Consider the following 20,287-nt stretch of genomic DNA (forward strand, 5'->3'; position numbering starts at 1 on the left):
TTGTATTTAGCACTCTTAAAGATCTATAGTAAAAAATGTAGAAATCATAATCTGACCACGGAGGACCTCTAGTGGTATAAATACTTTCAATAAAAAAAATCCTCACAATTCTGCTTGCTTGAAATTCTATTTGGAATCACTTCAGCAGTTTCAGATTAAGTTCACCCATGATACTTTGTGTTTCCTTTTGTAGATAAAATAAAAGCAGAAAGCAGTAATATACAGTTGTCTGTGTGTGCAGTATAGCATTTCACTTTACTTAGAGCAGATGCTGTCAACTTAAAAATTATTTGCTTTTTACCTGTGACCATTACAGAAATTACAAAAGTAGCATAGAGGAAGAGAGTTGGTTGGCTGCAGACATTGAGCAGATGAAGATAGGAGATATGGCTGTGTCGCATTTGTATGGCTGTGCTAATACTTTTATACCTTCTCTAAACAAAAGCAGTCTCCATCGGTAAGGCAGCAGGAGGGAGCCGTACTGCCAGCTCCTGGGCTGCATGGAAGGAGTCCCTGGAGCCACCAGCATGGCTGGCACATGGCTCAAGGCAGCCATATGGCTAACATCCCAGAACGTGCAGAGGTGGTCACACCTGAGGTGAACACAGAATCGTGGTAAAAGCAGGAGCCTGAAGCAGGGCTGCCTTAACGCAAAGTCACGTTTGGATATCTCAGGTATTTCTGCATTCATGGCTGTGCTTATCCACAGGCCATAAAACCTTCCTCAGCAAAGTTTATCACATTCTGGATTGAACTTAGTCCCAAAGTCTAACAAATGTACCTGTGAGACACAGCCCACCTGGGCTGAGCAATTCCAAGACAAGAGCTTGACTGGAGGCAAAAGGCACCAGAGACTCATTTCCCACCTCTGGAGAATCAGCAGATCACCAATGTGTGAAAAACACCATGAGAGGCAAAGAGAATAGCACCGCTGCTGTGGAGAGCAGTTGTGACAACATAAGCAATGTCTGCTACTTCTGCTTCGGCCCTGCGATCTTATTTGCATTCTAAATTATGGAAAGGCATGACCAGCGTTACCTGACTCATAACTATCACAGCACTGAAGCTAATCTCGACAGACTGATTTCTTGTGAGAGTCACAGCAGGGCTTCTTTTTCATTCATTTTTATTAGGAACCTCGGGTTTGAGTCCATCACCTGTGACGTAGGTAGGGTGTCATCAAAAGTCAGTCACTAAAACAACATCGTGCAAAATTCCACAAAAAGCTGCGTGCTTTTTGCCAGGATGTGGGTGAGGGCACCCGAGCACGATAAATCCTCAGGGGTGGCACTCGTCACCAAAGGTGGGGACTGAAAGTCCGGAGGAGCTCAAGTTGTAGAAATCTGAGAAAAATCAAAGGGTGAAGGTCTGGGGTAACTGCTGGGACTGAGGAAGGATGGGACCCGGGCCGCCCCACGGCAGGGGGGCCGAGGCTCGCTACGGCAGCGAGGCACCGGGAACTCCCGGGCCCAGCATGCCCCTCCCGGGGGCGGCCCCTCGGCGGGCACAAAGCTCCGCTGGGCGCGAGGCGGCGGCTCCTCCCTTCCTCCGCTCGCGGCCGGGCCGTGTTACCGCGGTGCTCACTCCATTCCCGCGCGGCGGGCGCAAGGTTGAGGCAGCGCCGCGCCATGGAGGCGGCAGGGGCCACCGAGGATGCCGCTCGGGCCGCCGTTCCGGCCGAGGCGCCGCCGCCCGGGACCGCCGCTGCCGCTCCGCGCCGGCTGTTGGCGCTGCTGGGCGACAAGCTGTGCACCTGGTGAGTGCGCGGCCCGCTGCTTCCACGTGGAGCCGGACTCGCATCCGGGGGAACGGGCTCGATAGCGCGGCCGGGCTGCGCTGCGCTCGTGCCGATGGGCTGGGAGCTCTGGGCGGGGAGGTGAGGGCGGGAACGGGAACGGAGGGATTCCGGCTGCCGCGTGTGCGGAGCTACGGCGGGCGCCCAGCGAGCCAGTGGTGTGCGGGGTTGCGGGGCTGTGGGTGTCAGCTCACGTATCCGCTGATGCACCGTGATTTATTTATTTATTTTTAATCCTAGCAATTCTGGCTTAGTATTATTTTTTCTGTTTTCGTCTCTGTCAACTTCGTGGCAAAGAAAGAAGGGGAAACAGGAGGGAAGAAGGTAGCGGAACAAAATAGCTGAGAGTAAGTGTGGAGTCTAGAAGGACAGAGTTCCCCTTCCTCTCGTCTCTGGAATCAGCTCGGGGCTGAGTCCCACTGATGTATATCACTTAGCGCGGCAGCGCTGGTAAAGCACGGAAAAACTGTAGGAAAGCAAGCGGTGCAGGCATGGCACGTGTCCCTGCATTAGTCAGCGCTGCCTTAGTGAGTGCAGATGGTCTCCTGCCCCCAACCCTCGGGAGCTGCCATTCACTTACAAATTCAGTTTGCTTCTGAGGGAGAAAATAAATAAGTGTCAATTTAAAAGGCTTTTTCTGTGGGCTTCGGACATGGTTTCAGGTAAGCACTGCACCGGGCATTCCCAGCTAACAAGGAAGTGCTTGCTCCTGCCGGCATCGTGCTTACAATCCAGAGTGCGATGGCTGGGATGTGTGGGGATTTGTGTTGGTCGAGTACAGACCTATTCCGAAGGGTGAAATCTGTCTCTCTTTTTCTGGTTACAAGTTTTCTGTTCCTCCTGCATTTCAGGAGTGCTTCAAAATACAAGATGGAACTAACAGGAACTGCTCAGTGATCTCACAGGTACTGGTGTTGCCAGATGTTGCCAGAGGGCTGTATTGTTTGAGTCTGGATGCTGCTTCAAAGAAAATAGGGCTCTGGCTGTCTTCTCCAAAGGCTTCTCCATGCTACTGAATTGAGTTTTAATTTTTTTTTTTCCCAGGTGGTTGGAGGCTCAGCCACTTGAGATTTAGAGGCCAGAGTCATACAAAGGTTTAACACATATAGCAGACTAAACGGACTTTGATGTTATTTTCCCACTCCAGTTCCTTGCCTTTTACAAATTAATTGACCTCAGTTTCAAAGCAGAACACTGAAAAGCTTGACACTGGAAAAACCTTTTTCTCCTCGTAATAATGAAATAGGCTTCATCTTGCACTTGTGTTTCCTGTACCAATTCACATAACTATGCAAGGTTGTTCAAACAAAGTGGTCTCTCTTCTTTCTGTTTCTCTCATTTGGGAAGTGTTCAGAAGCTGAAGCTGAAATGTGAGTAAATGCTCTGTATGAAGTGTGTTGCCAGGCTTTACATATTGGTGTTTAACTGGTGACATCAATAAAACTTTTAGTTTCTGAAAAATGTTTTTTTTTTTTGCGGGGAAAAAATCACATTAAAATTACAGAGTTTATTAAAATAATAACCAATAAAACTGTTAGCAGTGGGCCTATTAGAGTTTCTTGAACTTCCTCATCTATGAACTGAATATGTTTTAATGTTTTGATGTGTTTTTCCTCTGTGTTTCACCTGGAGCCACAGAGCCACCAGCCTGGTGTTCTCATGATGCCAAAAGCTGTATGCCAAGTAGCTGGAGCAGCAGTGACCATGGAACACATTGTGCCATGTTTTCACTTGTTCCAAAATGTCTCTCAGCCTCTTACAGGAATAGTCGGATAGGATGTATGGCCTGACAGTGTATCAGTTCAGTTTGGTGATCTTAGGCTGTTGTTTCCATCCTAAATCAGTCTGTGATTCTAAAGGGAGAGGTGAGGTGATAACTCAATAGTCACTTGCAAAGTGGTTTAAAAAAAGCTAAAACAACAACAACAACAAAAACCCCAGCAAAACAAAAACAACTTCCCAAGAAAAGAACACAAAACCAACAATTCTGGCAACGCCAAAAAAACCCCACATCACCAACAAAAAAACAAACTACAACTAAAAGGCTGTCTCAGACCACTTTGTGTCATCAGAGTCCAGATTGATTTAGTCCTTGCCAATGCATTAAAAAAGAAAGACCAATTTCTAGCATGGAAGAGTTAATTATTAATAATATTTCAAAAAAACAAAAACCCAACCTGATGAATTATTAATAAGAATCACATTAATCAATAGCTATATCATGAAGTGAATGGAAACAGATGTCTTGCATGCATTTTTCTGATAAGAAGTTGTCTTGCAAAATGTAACCAATAGGATTTAAATTTTACTCTGAAATTTGGCAGAGGACAAAGCACTTTGTGTAAGGGTGTTTTATTTAATTTGCTGTGTAAATTTGATGGGCACTTAACTCATACAACACAAGGAAAGCACTTGAGCACATGTTCCATGTGGGTAGCCTTACCGTGTTGAACTGCTGCCTTGAGCACTGGAATGTGCTCTTGGTTTCTTGGTTTGAAGAAACTCGCTTTGGCATGAAAATCTGTGAGTAGGAGAAAAATAGAGTGAGGCAGTGAGAGTTACCTTGCCTTGCATTCGCCTTCAGTGCTGTGGAAGGGAATGCAGTAGGAGTGCCTTGGCATACATTAACCATGTGGCAATCGCTGATGTGGCAGCCATCAAGTGAGCAGGTTCTGGGCTTGCTGCTCTTCCCACTGTAACAATGGGAGAATATAATTCCTTGAGTGCTTTAAGCTGGAGAACCTTAGTTGTTAGGATAGCTGAGGGTCAGCCCTATTGAGAACCAGGCTGGTTTTGGTAAGTGGTGGTTGAAGCTGATCAATTGTTAGTAGATTTGAGTGGCAGCAGATTTTCTTCTTGCCGGAGCATGATTATTATACAGTGTGCCAAAATGCTGCATATGGAGACCTCTGCTTTTGAGAAGTGCAGGTGTTTGGGAGATGCGAGGGCTGCTTCTTGCAGAGCTTGTGGGAGTGTTGACCATCTTGACTCAACTGAGGCCGATATTGAACAGGCCCAGGCCTGCAGGGTGGTCATGTCTCTGCTGCTGGAAGCATGTTTCCCATTGCTCTTGTTCACCACGTTATTCCTCCATATTGTAGTGAGGCTTCTCCCCTCATTGCCTACGGCGTTGCAACAGGAGAGCTGGGAACAGTGTTCAGCCTCCTGGAAGGAGGAGGGAAATCTCATCTTTGAAAATTAGCTGGCCTGTGTTATGTTCATCATGGTGCTAGGTGGCCTGAGTTCTTCAGGTGAATGTAAAAAAACATTTCTGCATCAGTCAGAAGGAATGGCCAGGATGTGTGCCAAATCTTTGCTCATATGTTCACCAAGTGATACAGTCAGATCTTTGCCAGAATAAAAAGTAATCCAGTATTACAGAAGTAGAGTAGCTTCACAGATTTTTTTTTTTGCTTTTTATTTCTTTTTGTCAGCAATCACTCCTTATGTAGGTGTGCTTTACAGCAGTGTGTACAGTTAATACTGTGCTACAAAGTAGCCACGAAAAAATTTGAGCTGAAACATGGGAAATATTGTCTCTCCTTACTTCAGCATTGAAAGTGCTAAAGATGAGACTGCTTGTTCACGCATCAGAAGGAGGCATTCACACTTGACAGAGTCTTACAAGGTTGTCTGAAGATAAACTTACAGTGTGGATGTGCACCGTTACTGGGGTGCTCAAGGCAAGCTGTAGCAAAATGTAGTACTTGTCTGTCTTGGAAGTGAAGTACCGCTGGACTCACAGAGATTTGCTGTCTCATCTAAGAGGGTTTGGAAAAAAATGTGTTTAGTAGCTTTTTTAAAGTCAGGTGAACTCTGAGATCAGGCTGAACTGAAAATAAATTTCATGCAGCTGAATTTCAATCAGTGCAAAGAAGTCATGTTGCATCCAAAGGGAGGCATGGTTTGAGTTGGCTTTGACTCCCCAGAGCACGCCCTTCATGCAGATGACATTGGCAGCTGGATTGCACATTGTAGCTGCATTGCACATTATAGCTGGGTTAGCTGGTTATTACTACATTCAAGTGACACACGTTGGAAAAAAAAACAAGTATTACTTTCTGGTAGTGTGTCTGGAATGACTTGCCCTATGTTGTCACTTGGAGGGCTGTGGGCACAGGATAGACGTAGAATCCTAATGAGATGCTCTTTCCTTGCTCAATTACTCCGTAGCAACAAATTTGCTGTGTTATGCAGCCAAATAAATTGTCATTGGTAGTCTTCAGAGTAAACAAATTAGAGGTGGACAGACCCACACAGGCAATGCAGCCCTGAGGTGATTTCGCTGTACATTACTTGTGAGTGTGCAGGCAGTAAGGTGGTAGGACTGCATAGCTTCAGTGACAGGAAAAGGACATACAGCGAGCTTTGCATGGCTCTCTGTGTAGGGACACCTAGGTTAGTCACTTCATATTATGTGAGGAATTGCTATTGAAAGACCATGAGCTTTTCTTTTCCCCTAGCTGTGAATTGCACTTTAGAAGCTAGCATGATTGTTGGCACAAATGTGCTCCTAACTCCATCATCAGCTGCACCAGAATGTAACAAATTGTAGCAGAAAAAATCCACAGTAAGTATTGATGTTTTTGTATTTCCATAGCACTGCTCATCTTAGAGAATCAACTCACTTGCAAAGGCTCGAGTCTTCTGAGATAACTGTTGTGCCACTCTTCACACTGCAGATTCCTGATGACCAAAGTTGAGATGAGGCAGTGGAGAACAGGAGGTGTAACTCAGAATGCGCGTGCTGAAATGTGATGAGAATAGATCATTGGGCTGAACCTGCCTAGCTGAGTTGAGTGGAGATGCTTGCAGGTGTATTGCAGTCTTTATTAGCTGATTTGGACCAGCCTTACCAATTTTTGCTGGCTGTCATGTGGTCGAGACCTTCAGTATGGACACATATGCTGCTTGCTGGAAATGGAAGAACATCGATAGGCAGTAAAAAAAAGAAAAAAGAAATACCAATCTATAAAATAGCTTTTTCCCTGTAAAATAATTAATTAATTTGAATGTTTAATTCTAAGCTTACTTTGTTGTCTTTCATATTTACAGGCATATTTTGAAAACAATCCTTCTGGGCCAGATGCTGTCCTTGTTTATTTGCGGGACTGCTGTTACAAGCCAGTACCTGGCAGAACAGTACCAAGTGAATACTCCAATGTTTCAGAGTTTTATCAACTATTCTTTGCTTCTTCTAGTTTATACAACAATGCTGGCATTTAGGACTGGTATGTAAAATATGGGATGAAAGATTCTGCTTCCTTTTTTTTTTTTTTTTTTTTTCCCCTACAGTTTGAAACTACAGAACTTACTCAATACTTGGTCTAATTACTTGGTTTGTAAAGATCCTGCTGAAATTACTGCCTTGCAATAACATGTGGGAGTGAATTGCATTGTTAAATGTGCACGTAACGTGCTTTCACTTCATATTCGTTTTATACTGTTCTTTTTTATTTCAATTCCTGTGTCATATTAGGGGAAAATCGGCATTGTAAAAAAAATTCTTAGCAAGAGCCTGTTTAATATTGTTATAATACTGTATTAATTTACTCTTTAAACATTCCTAATTTATATATATATATATATATATATATCTTTGAAACAGTGTCTGTGCTTTTCACCATTTCTATGGTCTTCTCCCTGGCTATATTTTACTTTTGTTATACTTTCCTTAAGCAGAGGCAACCCAAATTCAGCATCACAGTATTACTTATACTTCTTAAAAGAAAGATTCCTGTGCAGTATTTGATTTGAAAGAAACACATTGACTGCTGTTCTTTTCCAAACAGGTGGTGACAGTCTTCTTCAAATTCTGAAGCAGAGGTGGTGGAAGTATATTTTTTTGGGACTGGCTGATGTTGAGGCCAATTACATGATTGTAAAAGCCTACCAATACACGACTCTCACGAGCGTACAGGTAAGGACTGCTATCTCTATTTTGAACTGCTTCTTTGATTGTGGTTTTGGACTCATTTCTGAAATGAGATTCATAGGACAGACATGGAAGCTATTTAAACCTGAAAAAGCCTTTCAATATCTATTTTCTCTGCAGTACAGAGAAGAGCATCCTGCATCATTTCCAGGAAGCGGAGAAAATTGGCTGATATTACCCATTGCCAACTCTTGAGTTGAACTCCAATTATTTTGATATAAAGCACTTCTAAGAGTTTGCTGACAACCACTCAGGGTTTTTTTTTCATGACACAGTGTAAAGATTTTGGACCGGATAACACTGACTGGCTCAGCTTGAGCTCTGTTTGATGGGAGTGAGGTAGATCAGCCTGGAAGCAGTGGGAAGCTTTGCAAGATGTGAGGACATATTGGAAGTCAGCTGGTGTTTCTGAGCATGCAACGAGGGGCCAACACTATGGCTTTTGGCTGTGGCACTTCAGAACGCTCCCTGTGAGATGGGAGGGAGGTCAGTATGCCAAAATATCAGTCAACAGTCATGTCCTCAGCAGTGCCAGTGCTCGGTACTTCATTGCTGCACTGCTGCACATCTGTTCTAAAATAGCAGCAGAACTGTGGTGGCAGTTTTTGCCATGCTCCACAGACATGAACTGTGGCTGCCAGGACAAGGGAGGGGAGGCAGTGCTGAAGCAAGAATAGAAGGTGGCAGCCTATGCCTGCTTTTAATGATGGACTTGTGGATCATGCCCTGGCCCCATTCACCTAAACAAAGGCATAGTGTATCATACAAAATTAGCTGTTAGTTAAAAAGGAATGTGTAAATATCACTGTTCTTGAGTCAAAGTAACAAAAGTTAATATTTAAAAGAAATACCTATAAAGCAATAAACATTGTGGTGTAGGCTCCCTTTAGAAAGCTGTAGTAGTGTTGTACTGTTGAAGGAACAGCAATGTGCCTTAGGGGTTATTCTTGTCGCATTGCCACTTCATAGTTATGTATTATGGCTCATTAAGTCTTTAATTTACTTACAAATAATGCCTCAGAAATTACAGACTTAAGAATGGCATGTTTCAGGCTCAAGATCAAGCTAAGCTGATCATTGAGATGCTGTTTGATCATACACTTTACAGCTGAAAAAGCCATGACTTTGATCCTTCTCAGAAGTGGTAAAGCTGTTCCCACGATATCTTTCATAGTAAGAAAGAATAGGTACAGTGGGTCATCGAGTCCAATTGCCAGATTCAAACATTTACTGGATGTGCATGTGAGAACCTCCAGACTGGTGCTTCAAGTGCCGGTTCAGTGATTGTGAATTTGCTGTAACTACCAGCTGCAGTCACGTTTCTTGCACATTTTCTGAAGTCACTGGGTTGAAATGGGATTCAAGACAAAAAAGCCTGCAGTTTGCTCCCATGCAAGGCGTTTGCTGTCAGCAGCCAGCCCTTCTGCAGTTACATTAGAATCTGTGGTTCAGAGCCTCTGGCTTCAGTAGTGGCTGTAAGTGGAAGCTCAGCATGTGTAGGAGCAAAGCAGGAGTATTCAAGACCTTCCTGAACACAGTTTAAGTACTACAAAAATGCTGGCTGGCTGGAGCTTCCCCTTAGTTTTACCTTTTTGTTTAAATGTAGGTTTCTGCTCAGCAAGGAACTTCCATGTGTTTTCACACAAACACAGGAAAAAAAACAAACGCACTTGGTTTTCCTTTAGTTATGAAATGCTAAGCATTGCAGGGAAGGGTTGGGGAAATTTTTAGAGATAATATCAGGATGGCAACTTCCCTTTCTCCGTAAATACGGAAAAGACTTTGGTGCACGGCTGGAACTCCTGCTGCGCTGTGGCTGAGACTTCCTCAGTGCTGGTGTGCTCCAGGCTGGAGGGAGGACGTGGCTGTATTGCTGTCTGACCACGTATTTCATTGCAAAACTAGAAGTGGTGCAGCTATGGTTTTGTGTTGCCAAAGTTATTAGGCACAACTAGCATTTTCTCTGTTGATAATTCAGGTGGAGAAATTTTTTTTATAGGTAGAATATCAGTTTGTGGAAGAGTATGAACCTCTACAGGAGAAAATCCAGGCTGGGCACGTGGCGTTTAGCAGGAACCTGCCTGTTGGGAACCATGGGGGATAGTGTGCAGGGTGAGCTGTTTAGCTTTAGTGCTGGAGCCAGCAGTTATAACAAACCAATGACCTCCTGCAGTCCGTGATAATTGATTAACCATGTATTAAAACATCTTTTAATGATTTACTCACTCTACACTTAAAACCTTCCTAGAAGCAGTGTGGCCAAAGCTTGGCTTGGGTCAAAATCAACATGTTATTGTGGATTTTTTTTCCCCTGTGTAAAAATACAGGCTGGAATTGAGTAAGGTGAGTTTGCTGAAGCTCTACTGATAATAATAGTCAGTACCACAGTACTGTCATAAATGTCATAAAGCCTGCATAAATAAATTTTATTCTTTTAAACAGTTCCATTGACACAATTCATTGTGATGGTGCTTCTGTTTTGCACCTCTTTAATCTTGATCCTGTACAGAAGAGAGCATTTTCTACCAAAGAGCTTTGTAATGTGGTAGATGAAAGAAAGGCGAGATCCAATACGCGGAAATCAGATATGTTTTTTTCTGAGTGTAACTGCCCCCTGAAACAGATTGCCAGTGTGTGTGCTCGTCATCATTTGGTGACTGTATGTGGTGGCTGCAAGTGCACTAACCAGGATGCTGTAGTTCTACAACAGTTATTGGTCTGGACGCAGCAATTTCCTATCTGATGTTACCAAAAGAAGTCATGGCTGATTATTTACTTCTTCCTTACATCAAAATTATTTTTTTTTCCCAAAGGTTTTGATTCCATTCTCTGTTTGAGTTAGAAAACTGCTTGGAAGTTAGAAAGCTGCATGGTAACATCTCAATAAACAGAGAAGCAAAAGCTTACTTATTAACAGAGGAGATGTCTGCTCTTGGGGAGATGTGTTTTTGTGTAAACATTTTTTTTAATTAGTATTTTTGTAGTATTTCTTCACAGAGAAATTTCTATTTCAGAGAAATCTTTGTTTAAGATTCTGTGCTTTTGTATACATTTCCATGTTCAGAATTGATTCAAAACAGAAGTGGAAAATCTTGATTTATGAGAGCTGAACCATACTTGTTGGTGAAACAGATAAATGACTCTTCTTGATACTTGTCAAAAAAGTCAAATTAGGAGGAAGTGCCAGAAAAACAACTGGTTTTTTTTGTTGTTGTTGATAAGTTTGTTTGTTTCTTTGTTTTGTGCTTCGAGCCCAGACAAAAGATGAGATAGAAAAAAGTGCAGAAGCTCACAGAATATTACTTTTTCAACAGAGTGAAGTTGCCCTGAGATACGTGATACGATGTATTACAACTTGTGTGGTTCTAAGGTCTGACAATACAGCCTGGACAAGTGCCTGTTCCTTTATGCAGACCTCTCGAGCTGGACAAGCTGGAAATAGTCCAAAGAACAGAGACAAATAGGTGGAAGGATTAGAGAGCACCGTCAGGGTTTAATCTGTAACAACCTCTTTAATGCTGTACTGGTAAGGCTTTAATATTTGTAGCTATGACAGTTCAAGCTTGCAAGGCTTTATTGAGTCTATTTTGTTAAAATCCTTATGGGCAGTGGCTGAACTAATGAGCACAAGAGTATGGTGGTAGGTAGAAGCTGGCAAAAGCTGACCAAGGAAGGACTGCTGGCTCTTGCCTTTATTTGTAATGCCTCTGCCGTGGCCCTAGTGACGTGGACCCCATCCTTTGCACTGATTTTAGGAGGCCAGGTTTTAAGGGTTTAAGACTACTTTGTGAGCAGACTTTGGAAGGCTAACTACATGTTCTGCTGTAAACTAATCTCTAATGTACGGCACTCAACTGAGGCAGGTCAGAAAATCCACTTCATTTTTCTATAGTCAAATTAGGAAACAATGTCTATTTTCTTAAATTAGGAAACAACGTCTATTTTCTTAATTAGGAAACAACGTCTATTTTGTTAATTAAATATTGAACCAATTATGATTAGCTGAATGTTCTTGATATTATTTGGTTATTCTGGAACATTATGTCCATTTAATGCTGCTACTCATTTTTCTGCATTAAATATACAGCTAACTCTTGTTTATTTTTTTCCACTGCGACAAGGGAAAAATGAGTATAGCATGAGTGAGGCAGGTGTATAAGATTTTAGGAACACACAGGGAGGTAGTAATGAAGAAAGGAAACAGAAGCCAGTGTCACTGCTTGCCATGGAGTGCAGACATCCTTGAACTTAAAATCTGCTCAGGGCAATGTCTGCAAACACATCCAAAATGCTTCTGTGCTCCTGCTCTTGTGTGTGTTTGCTGTTGTGGCATGGACAAATCACAGAATTACCTGTTTCTGACTGAGAGTCAGCTTTAGCAGAGTAATGAACTGAAAATTGTACATAATTTTAGGAAACTGGGAGATTGGGAAGGTGACTTAAAGAAGCTGCTTTTCTTATCTTGTTCTCCTTTCACCAATTTTGCACATGGCTTTCAACACACTACCAATGCTTTTTGGTAGGATCCACTTGAAGACAGAAAAAAAAAAAAGAAAGCAAAAACCTGCAGATTTTTGCCTTACTTGCCTTGGTGTGACGTTGGATCATCTGTATCCTTCAGCACTTTCGGATTTTAACACTGTGTAAATGTACCCCCAAACTTTAATCACAGATTTGAGGAGGAGTGAAAGATGAGCTAGACAAAGCATAGAGGGGAAGAAAGGAAGAGTCAGTGAACAACCTCCTTGTACTGGTGTCACAGGAAGCAACGTGGCTTCAGTGCAATGTCCTAGCACTAATTTGTGAAGCTGCAGGGATTGATTAGATCCATCACTGCAAGAGTTTCCAGATTAGTGAGTTTCTTCCTGGAGGCAATGCCCCACCAGGCCCTCCTCACTTTTGACATGCATTTTATGGTAAAATGTGGGTGTGATCCGTCCTGCATTGAAATGAATCCACAAGGGTTGTTTTGTGTCTTTCAGTAGCATCTGGTTGTGATGGAAAATAAAAACCAGAGCATTTCTTTCAGGATAGAGAAATCCAGATTTGGAGTGGCCTTCTAATCAAAATCATTTCTCTGCACACAGCTACTGGATTGTTTTGGGATTCCTGTGCTGATGGCTCTGTCCTGGTTCATTCTCCGTGCAAGGTACCGGCTGATCCATTTCATTGCGGTTGCTGTCTGCTTGCTGGGTGTCGGAACGATGGTGGGTGCTGACATTTTGGCAGGGAGGCAGGACAGTGAAGGTAAGGAATTCTGTATTGCGCAGGGAAAAATGGGGTTGTGGCTTCCACAGTAGGCTAACTTGCAAAGGAGGAAGAGAAGCAAATGCAGGGGGAAGGGTGTAGCTTTCTTTTAAAAAAAGAAGAAAACACACTGCTATTTGAATTTCTTGTCCAGGAAGGTCGTGGCTGAGGAGATACTAGTTCATGAGGAACTGTGAGATTTTCTTTGCTTATAAACGGGTTAAAAGGGAAACGCTGATGCTAAATTTCCTTGCTGTTTATCAGACCTGATGAAAGGCCTTATTCTTGAAGGCTTGTTCATTTCATGTGTGAGATGATCTGAGAAAAGATGCCTCCTCTCCCTACAGGCTTTATCTTATTTGCACTCTGTCAGCCTATGAGCAGACTTTTCTAATGTGCAATTTTCTATGTGCTCAAATAGCAGGACAGGAAAGTATCATTACCATCATCAGGCAGTGTAAAGCTAAGCCTTTTTGGCATTATTCTGGGACCTCAGCTTTAGATAAGGTAGAAAGATAAATTCAGGTTAAGCTTTAATTCTGTGTGACACAAATATCTTGGCCCTAAGGGAGACAAATGCTCTTTCCCTGCAGGGCACCTGAGCATTACTCAGTGACTTGCATGTTGTTACTGTTGGTTACCTTCATATTGCAGCTATATCTTTGCAGTGATCGCCAACTGGCTTAGGGAAGGAAGTTTGAAATCAATTCAAGGTTTTAAACATCAGCGATTGTCTTGCAGAACGGCTGATCCGTGATGGCATTTATTGACAACGGTTGTATTACAGGGAGACCCACTCACGTGGTACACACACATCACACATGACACGTGCTACCACCCATCTAGAGTACCTACTTTAGATCTGCCGTAAACCTGAAACTCAATCCAGGTGCCACTCAAATGAACAGATGCATTTTTGCCTTACAGCAAAAACAGGGGTGATACTCAGAAAAGTGTAGAGCATCTCTAATCTCGACTTTTCTCCAGTTTTTCTGCCTAATGTTGGCAGAAGCAGGACTGGACCACACTGTACTGCAGTGGCTTGGTAAGTGTCATGCTCAGCTCCTTCCAGATTATGCCAGAGGTATGAGCAGGGTCAGCCAGCAACCTACTTGCACATAGACATTTCCTTACCCCCTGCTTGCTAAGAAAATAGATAGTAGAGATACATTTGCTTGTCTATTTAAGGAAACTTGTTTTTAAAAAAATGTTTGCAGCATTGCCCTTATTGTGGATTAATATTTCTGTACAGGAAGTGACGTGGTGATTGGAGATATCTTAGTTCTTCTGGGTGCTTCCTTGTATGCCATATCTAATGTGAGTGAGGAATACATTGTGAAAAATCTGAGCAGAGTCGAGTTTCTAGGAATGGTGGGCTTGTTTGGGACTATTATCAGCGGTCTGCAGCTGTAAGGATCTAATATTTATTTTAAAACTAATTAAGACTATTCTACAGATGATTGCTTGTCTTCAATGAAATTATATTACTGTTAAATTAATTCTTTGTTGCCTGTCCATTTGGCCTACATGGGATTTCTATTTGAATTTTATTTTTGTTGCTGGTCAGCATTCATTTTATATGCTTTTTGTTTGTTCTGCTGTTACTACAGCAATTCTAAAGCTCAACTCCTGCAACTGAATACATATGATAGTTGGCTTTATTTTCCATTTTGTTGACCTTCATGAGGACATGCAGTACATTGAGGACTGCTTGCAGGAACTTATTTCTTAGTGGCTTTTCTCTGTGGAAAGGTTTAGGAGGTAATTGTTAGAGGTCTTCTGTATTAAACTTTGGTTTAAAGTGAAGCCATGCATGCTGTTACAAATAACCCTACTAGACCACATGCACTTAAGCCTAACTAATGAATTTTATGTTCTTCATTTCTCATCATTATAGTTAATGATTTCCTCAAACGGTATATGAAATAAAAGTAAATCTCTGAAGGATGAAAAAGTCTGGGAAGAAGGCATAAGAATTAAATAAAAGTGCTCTTGACTTTCAAGCACTTTAGTTTTTAAGTCTTTTTTCAGGCTTGTTAGATGTTGGAGTTAGTGCCATTCAAAAACATTTAAAACATAAATTAGAGGATTGCAAATCAAAATGTTTCTTATATATTCTGCTCATTTACTTATCTACTTGAACACAAGTAGGTGTGTTTGTTTATTTCTTTTTTACTTGTTATATCTTTTCTCTAATTCTAGAGCCATTCTGGAACATAAGGATATAATGAAAATTCAATGGAACTGGAAAATTGGTATGTGTATAGAAAAAGGATGTGTTTCAGAACACTGAAAAAATGATAATCATTTAGATTTGACACGCTGATGTTTTCATTTTCTTTCTCTGAATTTTAAGCAACGTTCTTATTATATTGTCACAAATTTATTCTCTGTAAACTTTGAAGTGCTCAGCAAAGACACAAGATGTGCTGGGTTGAACATGAAAATTTGAGTTCAGATTTTGCATTTTCCGTATAAAAGTCCAACTCACTTAATCACAAACATGTTTGGCCTTGGAACATTGCAAGAACATTTTTCTCTTGTCTTTCCTACGTGAAATACTGGGAGAACTGGTTTTGTGACTCATTTCGATCTTAACAGAACTGCACGTTATTAGGAAACGTGATTCTAAATGTCTTCAGACAGCTGCTGTGTTAACTAGGGAAGAACAAGCACAATCTTGCATAGATACAATCATTTTTGCAATACTGAGTGGTCTTGGAAAATAAGTACTTTTGTTGCTTTTTTCTTAAATTTACATTTCCTTATATTTTAGCAGTCCTTATCCTGAAAGATAAACATGTAGAGTTTTGAAACATCTGAAGAATATCAGTGATCTTTGAGATTATTATTCTCTGCATTAGGAGTAAATTGTCATTTTGTTTTTCAGCATTACTGTTCATAGTATTTGCCCTGTGTATGTTTGGGCTGTACAGCTTCATGCCAGTAGTGATTAAAGTTACGAGTGCAACCTCGGTCAACTTGGGCATTCTTACTGCAGACCTCTACAGTCTTTTCTTTGGACTCTTCTTGTTTTATTATAAAGTAAGTAATTTCTCTCACTATAGTTAATGTTTTTATTTCAAAAATATGGATAAAACATTTTACGAGCCCTTGAACAATTGTTTGCAGTTGTAAATTTCTGTATCAGTCATCATTGACAGATGTCAGTCAGGACTCACAGTTAATTACCTAGCATTGCACCCTTAGGCAGTTAAGTGATTTTTAGGAACAATTTCACGCTTCATGGGATGTGTATTCATTGAAAGATAATAATAATTTCCCAAGGTAAATGGTAGAGTTTTTGCCATACTCCCTGTGCAGAGCTCTGTGGTTGATTTGGTTAATCTCTGCAAGCATCCAAAGAAAGTGTTTGAATCTGACTCTTCTGAAAGAGTAGCAGTTTGGCTTGATCTCCATAAATCAACATTTTCTTTTAAAAATGTGATGTGTTTATTAGAAACATAACAAGGAGAAGACTCAAGTTCTTAGTACTGCTGAAGAGTGACTAAAGGAACTGAAAAAAAGCAAAAAAAGCAGATAAATATATTATTCTGATTGCTGTCCAAAAGGCAATTACATTTTCTGCACTTTGAAATACTTTTTGTAGTGCTTGTTCAAGCTTAATGACAGTGCTGAAAACATTTCATCCCACCCAACACTTTCCATCCAGAATCACTGTGGGAACATAGCAAATTACAGTGTTTGGAGTAATTAAATCAGTCACTCAGTGACTAGAGGGGCTTAATGAGAAGCTTGTGAACTTTGCTTAAGATACTTAATTTGTATGTGGTTACTTTCTCTTCAGCATCATGGAGAACCAATTTTGGAATGGTAGGACCCAATGACAGCTAGATGTTAATTTTCAAGAGACTCTTAGCTCAGCTTTCCTCTATGTTTTGGGTTCCAAAATTTGCTCCAATCTGCTCAAAACTACAGAGCATCCATCATAAATGAGTGTAGAAAATGAACTGTACTTACATTTTAAGAATTAAAAATGTCCTTTCAGAGTCACTTCCAAAAATATATTTTGGAAAATACAAACTTGCACCTGTGTTTACAAACAATGAAGCAGCCAAAAAAGGGAGCAATAATAATGCCACAGCCCTCAAGAGATGTTAACTAAGGTCTTCAAATGTTTATGTTGTATAAACTCCTTTACAAAGAGTGAAATGAAAATGCAGATGCTAGATGGAGTTACAGTCCTTGATAATACCTCAAGTATTCTTTCAGCTTGGTATTGAATAAAGGGATATGACCTGTATGGACTAAAATCAGAATCTGCTCAAGGATGGGTTAATTCTCAACAGTCTCTGGAAGCATCAGCATCAAGTGCAGCCACTTCTTTGTGCTCACTGTGAGAGGGGTCTGGCAGTGACTGTGAATTTCCCAGCACAAGCGTGGTGATATTCAGTCACATCCTTAGATTCTACCCTGGAAAAGCTCTACAGGTGCTGTGACACAGACTGAAGGAGACAGAGCAGATATCACAAGGTCAGGGTGCTTTAGCTTGCTTTTCCGTTTGTGTGGTTATTTCCAGGGATTTCCTAGCCAAATGATTACCAGCTAGGATTTGAAGTGACTTAATTTTGGTTCCCTCAGTCTCTTTTGGATCAGTCTACTGCTATTTCAGCTCCATTCACTTCATCCAGCTTTGCTGCTTGACTAATATAACATATTTTTCAAGGAAATCTTTGGAAGCCGATGAGATTTGGGTACATTTTGGAATTTGGCAAGCTGTGTTGAAAGTATAAAGTATTGCAACCTACTGTAGGGAACCTGCTTTAGGAGGGAGTTGGACTAGATGATCTCCAGAGGTCCCTTCCAACCGCTACAATCCTATAGTTCTCTGAAGATGCGCTATGTCCATCATCCCACTTCTTAATCTGTGGTTTGGCAACGGCAATGAAGAAGATCTTAACAAACTTGATGAAAAGTGTTCTTGGCTGCGTATAACTTCAGCACTTTGTATTATTGAATCTGATATTATGAAGAAAGCATTTATTTTCCTTTCAAGATGGATGAATCTTGGCAGTTGTTAGACTTTGAACGGGCAAGTGAGTGATAGTGAATCAAATGCCTGATGTATACCTCAGCAGTTTGTGACCTTACCTCACACACTAACTACTCACTTGCAGTAAGGCACACAGACACCCACCTTGTAGAAGGTGCCATGGTCATCTTCTCTTCAAGGACTTGCTGGATGTAGGGAGCAAACCAGTTTTGGTTCCACTTACTTGGCGCTGCAGATGGTTGAGTTGTGCAGAGAGACAGATGCTTTGGTGAATTGCAGTAGGAGGAAAAGGTTCATTTCTTGCCAGGAGGTAAAATATTTGTGATAACTAAAATTCTCTGGGGAGCAGCGTTCTAACCTTCACATGTATAAAAGCTTCCCTTAGGTATCACTACAATTAGGGCCATTTGTTCTTTCTGCTGAGATTCATAGATATTCCCTGCCCAACAGTGTTGAGGAGGAGGCGCAGAGGAAAACAGCAGCTTATCGGTAAATAGAGTTGGTGAATTTTGATTTCCAGACTTGAGTATAGAGCATGGTGATAAAGTTTATTAAAATATGTCTAAGAGAAAGGGTGGCTTTTGCCTTCTTAAGGTAGCATTTGCACCTTTTTGCATGACAAAAGACTTAACACATCTTTTTCCTCTGCCAGTTTTCAGGTCTTTATATCCTGTCCTTTGTCATCATCATGGTGGGCTTCATCCTGTATTGCTCAACTCCAACTCAGACTGCAGAGCCCACCACCATGCCACAGCCACACAGTGCTGGCTTGGACAATGCTGCTCTGAAGCTTGATGAAAATGACAGCGAAACGCCAGCTCTAACCGTACAGTTTACGAGAGGAGAATCCGTGGTGGTCAGCACTGATTGAAAAATGGCAGCATTTCAAAACAGAACTTTTATTTTATTGCCAAAATTTCCTTCAAATATTAATCTGGAGAACTGTTCTACTGCCAGAGCGTATGTTGTTCTGGGCTCTTTTTAATGCACTGAATAAACTTTTAAGGCCAGATCCTCAATCAGTGAAACTATATCGATTTTCTCCTGCAGAGAATCTGGCCCTTCGAAGAAGACAGAGTAATATTTATGTGGAGTCCCTACAAGGTGAGAGACTGTTATTTTTAAATGCTTAATTAGCTTAGCAGCAAATGCTTGGGGAGAAAAACTAAGCCAAAGAAAGTTCTCAGGTCACTAAATGGAGTAGATATGCTTTATATTGCATTAGGGACCTAAATCTGCAAGGTGCCGTCTGAGGGCTGCATGGTTCCCACATCAGTGCCAGGAACCCTCGGTGTCTTACAGGAGCCACTCATGGGATTTAGTGCTGTAAGACATATTATGCGCACACACCTTCCATGTGCTGATGGACCTTATTTGTCCACTGGAGGCATTTGCATCTTACATTCCAGCTAATGTTTGTCTCTTCATATTGCTGCATTCTTTGTTGCAGCTGGGGCTGCTGCAGAGAACAAGTATTTTATTTTCTATTTTATTTGTAAGGGCGGCTTGCATATGTGTGTTTGTAATTTTTTCTCTCAGTAGCTTGCTGTTTGGTGCACTCCTACTAGGTGGAGACAAAATCAGTACTCTGTTCTATAAGAACTGATTTTATTTCTTCTGGATGAGACAGCAAAAGAAGTTTGAATTGAAGTTCATTTCTTGGCGAAGTTCTCTCTGAAATGGGACACATTTCTGCAGAAAGATTTGAATACAAGTGGCATTTCATAAAACAGTTTAAGGCTTTAGCCAATCCTCATTGCAACAGTAATGATAGTCTTCAAAAGGTTAGGTGCTTTCAGAAGATTCATTGGTAGTTTTCCTCCCTCTCTTTATATTTTCAGCAAAATGATTAAAATACTTGAAGCTGCAATTTTAACATCAGTAAAATAATGTAAGGATCTTTATTTTTTTGTATAAATCTTCACAGTTCAGGTGTGCAAAGTAACAGTGAATAAAGTTTTCAGCAGCTGAAGAGTTGGCTCTCAATTTATTTATTTTTTAAGTTCAAATTTCTTTTAATTGCTTAAAATTATTTTATTTTCTTTACCCAATGATTTCTTTAATGACAGAATTTTATGATAATGAGTAAACATGTCAATTCCTGAAGATAGTGATAATCAAATGACACAGACTGTGTGCTTTTAGTATAGTTCATTTGAGTAAAATGTTTAATCAAAAATCTTACTCCATTTTATTCAGCAACAGCAAATGTTTATTCAGCTCATACTAAAGCAACAGACATCACCTTTTCACTGAGCGTTTGGTGCGTGGAAGGGTAATGAAGTACTGATGTTTT

At 41.1% G+C, this 20,287-nt stretch overlaps 1 protein-coding gene across 2 annotated transcripts; it reads left to right on the forward strand.

Annotated features, from left to right (window-relative positions):
* The first annotated feature begins 1,533 nt into the window (after positions 1–1,533).
* On the forward strand, positions 1,534–19,963 carry SLC35F2 (solute carrier family 35 member F2). Of its 2 annotated transcripts, none has more exons than XM_085216257.1 (8): positions 1,534–1,756; positions 6,851–7,026; positions 7,588–7,715; positions 12,818–12,977; positions 14,230–14,386; positions 15,180–15,232; positions 15,868–16,022; positions 18,644–19,963. In XM_085216257.1, exons 1-8 carry the CDS (start codon positions 1,629–1,631, stop codon positions 18,860–18,862), a joined length of 1,176 nt encoding a protein of 391 aa, XP_085072383.1. In that variant the 5' UTR covers positions 1,534–1,628; the 3' UTR covers positions 18,863–19,963. The 2 variants fall into 2 exon arrangements, with proteins under 2 accessions (XP_085072383.1, XP_085072384.1); XM_085216258.1 differs by lacking the exon at positions 1,534–1,756 and adding an exon at positions 2,677–2,700.
* Positions 19,964–20,287: the final 324 nt, after the last annotated feature.

Source organism: Meleagris gallopavo, chromosome 1 (assembly GCF_905368555.1).
Source record: "Meleagris gallopavo chromosome 1, MGAL_WU_HG_1.1, whole genome shotgun sequence".
Taxonomy (NCBI): Eukaryota; Metazoa; Chordata; class Aves; order Galliformes; family Phasianidae; genus Meleagris; species Meleagris gallopavo.